At 48.3% G+C, this 10,789-nt stretch overlaps 1 protein-coding gene across 1 annotated transcript in view; it reads left to right on the top strand.

Annotated features, from left to right (window-relative positions):
* The window catches only part of Tmprss4 (transmembrane serine protease 4), a 38,711-nt gene that overhangs the window by 6,354 nt on the left and 21,568 nt on the right, over positions 1-10,789 (top strand). Inside the window, exon 2 of the mRNA XM_023721212.1 lies at positions 9,656-9,689. Within this exon, the coding sequence (XP_023576980.1) occupies positions 9,656-9,689 (34 nt within the window). The remainder of the gene's footprint in view (positions 1-9,655; positions 9,690-10,789) is intronic.

Raw genomic sequence — 10,789 nt, 5'->3', positions numbered from 1 at the left:
TTCTTCTTCTTCTTCTTCTTCTTTCTCTCTCTCTCTCTCTCTCTCTCTCTCTCTCTCTCTCTCTCTCTCTCTGTCATAAAAATCAACATTCTCAGCCTTGGGCCACTGAGCAACAGCAAAAGGATTCAGATCCAGGGCAGATCCTAGGACACATTCTCTGTCTGCTTTCAAATACCTCCAGACATCCTAGCAAATGGCATCCCAGTGAGGAAAAACTCCACGAAGCATTCACAGAGTTACATGAGTGGGCAGGAAAATGGGAGAAGAACTTCAGGTTATGCAACCTCAAAGTAATAAGGCAGAGAAGTCCTGGAAGCACTATTTATAGAACATGAGTTCAGAGTTCCCAGGAGAGCAACCTAGAGTAATTGGGACCTTTGCCACAAGATTGGCTGCAGCAGCCAAACCAGGTGGTTAGCGTGGGAACATCCAGCCCACTCCTGCCCTTGGATGCAGCCCCAGTGCCGACCCTCCTGAGCACTCAGTGGATCCTGCTTCCCAGCCTCCAGAGTAGCTAGAGCAGGCTGGATCACCGCACACTTATTAAGCTCTGTTTCAAGCACCAAGCCCAGAATATCGGATGCATACCCTTATTTAATCTCCACCAATGACCTTTTGAAAGTAGATTGTATTCTCCCCATTTTATAGATGAATAAACTGAGACACAGAAAAATGTACAAACTTACAAAAGACTGATACCATGACTGAGAAAGGCAGAGCTGGATTCAGACCATTGTATCTGCTCAAGAGGAGAAGGCACAGGGGATGATCCCCTTCTGACTGCCAAAGGGAGCCTCAGGGGTTCAGGACTGTGGCCCCACCCACTCCTGCACTGCCACCATGTCCCAGTGCTGAGGGGGTGAAGGGGCTCTGCCCAAAGCCCAAGGGTGCTGAGACCCCTCAAACTTCAAAGACTAAACAAGGGGCCCATACACAGCCTGTGAGGCCAGGAGAGGACCAGAGAGGGTTCAGAGGGGGTCTCTGAACCTAGCAGGTGAGCACCTTACACAATCACTGCTCACTCCTCTCCTCTCCTCTCCTCTCCTCTCTGCCTCAGATTGTCACCCCCACATTGCAGAAGGGGAGACTGAGTCTTGGAGATAAATCCTCTGCCCCTGGTTGCTCAGCAGGGCAGCAGAGAAGCCAGACCTTCTACTACCAAACTCTCTCCTCTCTCCCCACTTTCCTCCCAGCCCTTTTAAAGCTTAAAGGTCAGTGCATAAACTGGGGACTTATTTTATAAACCTCGGGCAGCACCTCAGATAGCAGGTGAATTATAGTGTTTGGGGAATTCTGCTAAGCTGTAAGCTCCGTCAGCACTTCCCAACACAGCGTGATCTGATGCCTGCTGGCTTGCGTGAGTCCCTCTCCTCCAGGCCAGGCATCATCCTCAGCCATGTGCAGAGTCACCTTCCTTCCCATCAGAACCTGATGGAAAGGCAAAGTGGGCTCAGACGGACCCACCATCCAAGGCAGAGGCAAAGCTGACACAAGAGAGAACTCAGAAGGGTGGGCAGATGGACTGCTTCCCTGGGACCAAGAGAAGCATCTCGTAGACTCTTAGGAGCTACTTAGCAGCTCACCACCAGGAAGGAAGGGTGCCTGAAGGGACCCTGGCTATGGCCGTCTGCTGTCCAGTTCCACCTACTGGGCCTATACTGATGGTCACTCCTGCCTTCCACATTGTCTTGCCATCTGACTTGACAGGAGAAAGCACAACACTAGAGCCTCAGTTTCCCCATTTGGGAAACAAGAATAATTACCTGTCTAACATCTCCCAGGGCCCTGCCTAGACTTAAGAGCTATGCCCAAACACAAAAGGTAGTTCTTAAGTGAGGGAGCTAAGGAGCAGGCTGGCATCAGGATAATGGCAGTTCACCTGACACCTCCCTCCTGCCCCAGGCCCTGCCCTGGAGCTATTACACCCTGCATGGGGGCTGAGGTGCCTGGCTCAGATTGCTGCAGGTCAGCACCTATGTGGCTTAGAACAAGGCAAAGTGGTTTCTAATGTAGCAGCCAGGGCTGAGGCTAGACCTAAAGGAAAATATGTGACTGCGAGGACATTAAAGCCAAGGCAGAGTTTGCTAGAACCATCCTGAAGCTCCTTGTGAGGAGCCAGGGCTGGGGGACCTCTTGCAGACAGAGTCATGGGTCAGAGGCTCCTTAGAAGCCAGCACGGTTGCCAGCTCTGAGAACTTTCCACAGTATTCTGCGTTGCAGCCTCACAGCCAGGCCTTGGCGAGGCAACCCCCTTCCCCGCCCCACAGTTATGCAGCCGCCTCTACATCAGCTTACCTGTCATGGCTGAGGCACCCAAGAGATAGGATCCTGCTTGCAGCCTGGCCAAGGCATCAGACTCCCTACCACTGAAGCTGGTGGAGAGGACACCGCTGCAGGACACAGGGTTGGACTGGGGCACAGGCTGAGCTCAGAGAGTGTGAGGCCACCTAGCGAAATGCACCAGAGCTGGCTGAGCCCCAACCCCACTCTGAGATGACTATGAGCAACCTTTGGGTCTCCTGGCTCCCCCAGAGAATGCGCCCCACCCCCTCCCTTGGGCTCAGCAACCCAGCTGCCACCTGCCAGAGCCTCAGCGGGCCTGCGTATGTCATCACCTAGCAACGGCAGCATCTCTGGCCCCTGGCTTTCCCTCTGAGGTCATGGAAAGCCAGGGCTTGTCCCCCCACGGGAGCTGGCAGCTGCCAAGAACAGAGCAAGGCTGGGAAGCCCTCTGTTATGCACCCCTCTTTTATGCCTTTTGTCTATACCCCACTTATTCCAGCTCTGACCCCACTGAATTCTTCCCAGAGCAAGACAGTGCAGTCAGCACTGCAGAGAGGAGAGGAGCAAGGCTCAGGGGCAGGCTGCTGGGCAAAGACAGCAGAAAAGGAGCTGGGCTGGCTTTCTATTCCCCTGGCCTCCTTGCACTGTCACCTCATCTTCACCCCACTATTAGCCTGGTGGAACACTAGCCCCTTTCATTGTGAGGTTATGAGCTCTCTTATCTGCTCCACCATCTCTGAAGGTTCAGAGAGGTTCAGAGATGTAACCAGGGCTACACAGCAAGTCAGAAGACGAGATGAGAACTCGTACTCCCCAGGTGGGTTCTTTGTCATTCTGTGTAGCACACTAAACCACTCAACCCCTTAAAAACAGCCACTTGCTGGTATCTGAGTTCATCATCTCTGAACTGAAAGGGGAACAGGACGCTCTGAGAGGTCCATTTGCCACTTGCAGCCAGCAAAGGCATCAGACTGCCTCTCACCCAAGCCAGCAAAGAGGGCGCCGCTGGGGCAGTAGGGTTCAGGTGGGACGCAGGCCAGGAGTCAAAGTGTGTGAGATCACTGAGCCGGGCTGCCGCTAAGCGCCAAGATCTGAAAACATAATGGAGAGGGAGCGAGTAGATAAGAAAGGGGCAAACCTAAAGCAAGAGGGAAGCAGGGATGCTGAGACCAGTGAAGGCCCTCGGGGCTGGCTTGCTGTTCCCTTACTGCCCACCCTGCAGGAAGAGCACTGTGGGGAAGCAGAGAGTTGAAAGGGCCAGAACCAGCCCCTGACATTCACTCAATGGGCTTCTGAACCACCGAGCAAATGAAAACAACGATCCCCCGAGGCCAGAGCCTGGCCCCAGGAGCTGGGTCTGTTACTTGCTCTGCAGCCACAGCAGCTACTTAATGGATACGAGCCTTGGCTTCTTCTTCTGTACATGGGGATAATTTCTCAAGGTCATTCCAAGGCTATCATTTATGAAAGGAGGGTACTGTAAGTTACGTAGCAGTATCCAACTGCAGTAGTTAATTGTAGTTAATAGCATTATCCAATTGTAGTAGCTAATTGTTCTACTTCCACATCTGGGTCCTGGAGTAATATCTTTCTGCTGCCAATGACCAATTGAGAAGGAAGGAAGGAAGGAAGGAAGGAAGGAAGGAAGGAAGGAAGGAAGGAAGGAAGGAAGGAAGGGGAGGAAGGAAGAGAGGAAGAAAGAGGGAGGGAAGGAGGGAGGGCGGGGGAGTCTCTCAGCTAATCAGACAAAGGCAGGTGTCTTTCAGCCATCAACTTCCCACCCACTTCCACCTTCACCTCACCACCCACCTTCTCCTGCTTGGGCCCAGGGTGAATCAGATGCCTGAGCATTCCTGCTCCTCCTCTGGCCTCCACACAGCAGGAGGACACTGGCTAGACAAAACCCGTGAGTCAGGGCTCTGCAGCAGACTGAATCAGCAGAGCAGACAGGCCCAGTCAAGCAGCAGCCCAAACAGAAAGAAAGATGCCAATGCCCTTGCTGGGGCTGGGCTGGGGCTGGGCTGGGGCTGGGCTGGGGCTGGGCTGGGCCATGCTGCAGCAGTCTTGGCCAGGACCCAGGTTCAAGTTGGGGATACAACAAGATGTTTCTAGCAAGCCAGAAGGAAGCACAGTTGGGCTCTGGGAACTTCCTAGCTTCCCTCTTCCCTCTGCCAATGCCCGCACAAGACACTTCCGTCTGGCCTCAGTTGGAATTCTCTGGTGCCTGGGTCTCTGACTCAACTGGCACCCACCTGTCTCAGCCCCACTCTCTCTTTTCCTCAGCCCAGAATATATTCTTCCCTGAGAGGGGATGGAGATGACTTTAAGTCCCTGTTCTGGTCAGAAAGGTCACTAACATTGATAGTACCCAAACACCACTCACAGGCCTAAAATGAACTGACTTCCCTGGTCACTAACCCTGATAGCCATGACCTGTAGCAGCTCCTTCTCCCAAGGATCCTCCGTGATCTCTCTGTCAGTGATGTTTGCCCCCATGAGCTCCAGGAAAAGCCAAAGAATGATCCACTAAGTGGAAGAACTGAAGCTTCGTGATAGTCAGGGCAAATCAGGGTGAGGATAAGAGCTTGACCCCCTTGGACCACTTAGCATGGCCATCTGGTGGCTTCTTATTTTCTGTCTGCACACTGGGTGTACAACGTTGGATAAAGCATGACCCTTAATCCAGGGTGTTTTTCACTCTTGGTCCACACAGGGCCCATTGATAACTCACTAGCTAATTAGTGGGGTGAACAATGTAGTGAGCCTTCATAAACCCCAACAAATCCTAGGACTTAAGTAATGACCTTTCTCTAATCCCAAGAGCCCGCTTCCTCTCTCAAATGCCCAGCCATCCCCCAGTGAGGTAGGTGGAAAGGTCTCTTTTCCTCTTTCATCCAACTACTAGTGACTGCCCATCTCACACAGGCAGCAGCTGTGCCAGCTGCACTCTGCCAAAGCTGCCCCATCACTCTGTGCCCCCATGCGCTGCTCCCTTGCTCTTCTCTAAATGCTTCTGGACTGTGTATGATCTGCCGGGGCCTTTTATCATTGATGTTAGACTGCTAACACCACCCATCTTACTTTATATCACTGCAGTTCATTTCTTCTGACAGCAGTCTACCATTCCATCTCGCATACTGGGTGCCACAGTCAGCTTCTGAGAGACTGGCCTGGGATTCAGTCCTAAAACTGAGACTCATCGATTTGTCTTCTTCACTTTATTTCTTCCTTCATGTCTATCTTTCTCTTCCTTTCTATCTGTTTTCAAGACCAGGTTTTGCTGTGTGATCAAGGCCGGCCTCAACCTGCAGTCCTCCTGCCTCAGCTTCTAATAGCTGGGACCACAGGCACACAAAGTGGTACCCAGCTCATTAATTTTTTGTTCAATAAATATTTATTCATGCTTACTAAGTGAAGATAGCATCATGTAATGCAGCAACTATTGTTGAATAGCTATTACTTTGTTTAGTGAAATCTTACATCATTTCTAATGCTGTTTTTTTTTCTATTACTATTTTGTATTCTTTAAAAATAAAAAAAATAAATGTGGGGCTGGTGAGATGGCTCAGTGGTCTAAAGCACCTACTTAGAACAAGCTTAGCAAAGCACAGGGACCGCGGTTCAATACCCCAGCACCACATGCCAGTCAGCCCCGCCCCCTGGTGGACCAAGGTGGCCACACACACACACACACATACACACACACACATAAATAAATAAAATTTTTAAAAAAATAAAATAAATGTGGGACATTGTAGGGGATATCAGGAAAACAGGAGTTAACTGTAGTTTCAGCTTATCGTATTTATTTGGTTCACGCTTTTTCTTTCTCACTTTGGTTTGCAGTTGAGGGTGAATTATTTGCTACAATCTCTGCTCTGGGACAACAGCTGGAAGCATTAGCCATGGTGGGCTCTGGGTTGCTTCAGCTCAGTTCAGGATGAGGAGCCAAGGCCAGGCAAAGTGCAGACTGTACACTTTTCCCTCTGTACCTCAGCTTCTACTTCAAATCCTTGCTCATAAAAGGGTGCAGTCAATGTTTACTGAACACACAATAAACAAAAGCAATCTGCCCTATGTTCCTCAACCCATGCATGTGCAGGTAGACCCAATGAAGAAGGATGAGTTGATGGGAAAGGGTGCTGCATGGATGTTCTCAGTGTCCCGCCAGTCTTTCTTCCAGCCTCCCCACATTCTTACCTGCTTAACCAAAACCCCAGGGCATCCCATCCACAGCAAGGCCCCTCGCCTTTACCTGCAGACACCAGCCTCTTTCCTTCTCCTGTCCTCCCCTCACTGTAACCATGCCAATCTCTTGCAGTTTCTCCTATGCCCCAAGCTTGTTCCAGCCTAGTTAGTCCTTCCTGCTGTTAGAATCCCAGCTCAGGTGTTACCTCTCCAGGAGACACTCCTTACCCACCCTTCCCCAGACATGCCCATTGGAAATCTCCATCCAAGCACTGCCTCTCTCCCCACTTTGCTCTCTGATAGCTCCTAACAGGCTCTGGTCATTTCTGGCTACCTGTGTATCTCCGTCCTCCCTGGGCTGATGTCTCCTCCCAGAGATGCAGCCCTTGCTGTCTCCTTTGGGAGTCTCTCCTGCCCTGATGAAGGAGTGTTTATCAGTTCTGATTCCATAGCCCCTGGAGGAGCATCTAGAACAATATAGACTTTCCACTAACCTCTATTTAGTTTGATATGACTTAATGCTACTCATCCTGGTTATAAGATACTTCATATCAGCCCTTTCTACCCTTGAATTGGCTGAGTTAGATGAAAAGATTTTGTAAGCTATTACATGCCAGCCATACACAAATTGTTGGTAGTATTATTACCTGACTCTCTGGCCACAACGAGGCAGGCTTACCCAATCCGTTCTCATCTTTATCCTGGAAATTGTCCCCTCCATCTAGCCCCAGTGAATACAGAGGAGAGGGGAGCTACAGTGTAGAGCCCCGAGATCAATTCCATTCAAGTCATTAATGGAGTCTTTACGAGGAACAAGCCTCATGCTGAACATGAAGGATGTGAAGCAATAAGAAAGAGTAACCAAGGCAATTATTGTCAATTTAAAATTTTAATTTAAAAAGAGAAATCAGAGAGAGAGAGAAGAAAGAAGAAACAGTGATTATCTGACAAGAGCAGGACTGTGATAGAGAAATGCTGAATGCCACGGATGCAGAGAGAGTGGAGGGCACCAGGAAGGAAGCTGCGTGGGCCAGCCTGGCACTTCCCCCAGGTGGCTCACTGAACCCTCATGGTAGCCCTTCAAAGGCAGTACTCTTCTCCCCACCTTACCGAGGCGCAGCACAAGGCCCAGAGAGCTCCAGGCTCTTGCCCAAAGCACACAGCTAATAGCATGCAGAGCTTGTGTTCCCATTCAGCCTCTGCAGACAGCAGCACCTGGCTGGATGTTGCACCAGCCAGTCAAGACTTTACGCAGAGTGTGCATCTGCTTTGTCTTTGGCCACCACCAGGGTACCATGACCTCTGCACAAAGGATCAGACAAGACTCTGGGTAGACACTTAGACCTCAACAGAGCCCAGAGATTCCATACCCCAAGACAGACTGGGAAAGGGAAGGAGCAGGAAAACTACCAGGAGGTAGGAGAAAGAGAGGGAAGGGCTCAGAGGGCAGGAACCTGGGCGTCATCCTTTGACCTTTGTCCAGCAGTAAATGGGACATGCGCACTTTGCAAGTGAGCCTTTGTAAGAGTATGCACTCGGTGCACATGCAAAGTGGTGTGAGCAAGCGCAAAGCAGTACCTGGCCTCATATTTGTGCGCGTGTGTTGACAGCCTAAGGCCACACTCCCAGAAGCGCCATTACGCATTCTGATAGTTCTTGTTTTTGTTCATTCCATCAGGTATGACATCCGTTAGGCAAAACACTAAAATCAAAAGTAAATCTCTCAATGAGATTTGACACATATAAACATAACAGGTAGCCAACACTCAAAACAAGATCTAGAAGCGTCTCATCATTCCAGAAGACTCTAAGGTGCTCCTTCCAATAACCACCCCTCGCTTCCAGTTATAACTAGTATCCTGACTGTTATCACCCCTTAAACTTTGACTTCACCACTTAAGCCTCAGCCCAGTAGAATCACGCATTATATACCTTTGTGTCAAGTTTCTTTTCTTCATCGCCATATGTATGAATTTCTTCCAGGTCACTGCATTTAGTACTAATGAACTCTCGTCTGTTGCTATAATTCTATAAATTACACAAATAGACTACATTTTATTTACTGTACTGATAATTGACATTGGGGTTTTTCTGATGTTCAGCTATACGAATGAAGCTACTGTAAACATTTATGCACGAGTGTTTTGCTAGATATATTCACTCATTTCTTTTGGCTATAGCCTGGATCAGAATTTTGGGTCAATAAATCATATAAAAACCATATATTTTGCATTATAGATTTAACCAAACCAATTTTCAAAGTATTTGTGTGAATTTATGTTCCACAAACAGTGTATGAAATTTCCAGTTTCTCCACACCCTCATCAACACGTAATATTGTCAGCTTTTTTAATTTTAACTATTCTGATGTCTATGCAGAGGTATTTCACTATAGTTTAAATTTTCATTTGCCATATATGTAGTGACACTGAGCATCTTTAGATACTTATTAGCCTTTTTTTGTATTTTAGGGAAGGGTCTACAGGGTGTTCAGGGTCTCACTACTAGATCAGACTCGTAGTGATCTGCCTGTTTACAGCTTCCCAAGAGCTGGGATTACAGGCGCACGCCACCATGCCCAGTCTCAATTGCCATCTGTTTCAGCACGCCCTGGGTGCAGGGCCAGTGTGGCAGACCCAGAGATCGAACCCCCAGCCCCTGCACCTGTTTACAGAGCGCTTTAATCCACTGAGCTATTTGGCCAGCCATTATTTTTTTTGAGACAGGGTCTCACTATGCAGTTCAGGCTAGACTTGAACTCACTTTGTAGCCCAGGCTGGCCTCAAACTCCCAGAGACCTTCCTGCCTCAGCCTCTCAAGTGATGGGATTTATCAGCCACTTGTAAAGTATCTGTTCAAGTTTTCACAGAAATATACTATCCCTGCAACTAGACAAACTGCTGATAAAAAGACAGGGCAGAATTATTTGAGAAATTCATCAATACACACAATAATTAGCAACTAGTTGTTTCAATAATTGCTAACTAATTGCTACAATTAGTAAACTAGTTAGGCCAGGTCAAATAGGTGCATGAATAAATTTTTATCTTGAGTCAATTCTGTAACTGTCACAGAAATCCCCACTTAGATTTGGCAGGGTAAAGAGCATACACACAAGAACCAAGGATTTCCTGTAGGCTGTTAGAGGTTCCCTCACTCAACTGCTGTTTCTCTTTCATTACAGGACCCTGACAGTGACCACCCCTTGAACAGTGTTGGTAAGCTCATGAAGCTTTTTCCTCTGTCTCTTTCAGTCTCTGAGTTTGAGTTGCCAGATAGACACTGAGCTATTCTCACGTGACCCTCACAACCTTCTACCATGTGCCAAATGGTGTAGGTGACATCCAGATCTTAGCCATCCATCATTCAATAAGTACTAAGTAATTATAAGATGCAGGATTCAGTCAAGAAGTGGGAGGCCTTCATGGAGATAGCTCAGTGGCCTAAGTGTCTGTCTAGGCAAGTCCAAGGACTCAAGTTCAATCTCCAATACTGCATGCTGTGCCGGCCCCTCCCCAGGCGCACTGTGCCTGCCACCAAGACCGGGCGTGGTGCTGCACGCCTATAATCCCAGTGCCGGAGAGGCTCAAACAGGAGGATCACTACAAGTCTGAGCTGCATAGTGAGACCCTGTACCAACTACATAAAGTTAAAAAAGAAAAAAGTAGGAGACCTAGTCTCTGGGGCAACAAGATTAAGGAACTTAAAACTCCAAAAGCAAAGGTTCCCCAGTTCCATTATTGTACCAGGGCCTGGCCTGCTGCTGGGTCCGGGCAGTAAGACAATCAGCTCTCGTGGGGCTCACAGGCAATCCATGCTGCCAAGAAATAAGCTGGTCAATGTTTTCAGTGGTCGGAGAGAGAAATGACAGATTTGCCTCTTTTAGGATAGAAAAATAAGCTAACAAATAGAATATTCCCAAATGTAGGTGTTACATTTGGCTACATCTCAGGATCTGCCTTATTAGACTTATAGGGCAGATAAATCATAGAATAATCATACATTTTGCATTAGTAGATTTAACCAAACTATTTTGTAAAGTACTTGTATGAATGAATTCACATTCCCACTAACAGGGTATGTTACGTTTTCTTAAACCACTGATATCTATTCTTGGCATAGCTTACTGGATCAGCAAAACAAGCAAAGCACAAATTTATATGGTCAGATCAATATGAAAATGGTTTCCTGCTTTACCTTGGTCTTAACCATCCAGCAGAAAAGTATGAAGACGAAATTATAAGAAATAAAGCCATGCTGTTAAGTTGAGCTGTGGGGGACTCAGGTCAATAATTTCTGACATTGCCAGTTAAACAGA

Source organism: Octodon degus, unplaced genomic scaffold, assembly GCF_000260255.1.
Source record: "Octodon degus isolate 3935 unplaced genomic scaffold, OctDeg1.0 scaffold00080, whole genome shotgun sequence".
In the NCBI taxonomy this organism is placed as follows: Eukaryota; Metazoa; Chordata; class Mammalia; order Rodentia; family Octodontidae; genus Octodon; species Octodon degus.
This window is presented reverse-complemented; position numbering and strand designations above follow the sequence as displayed.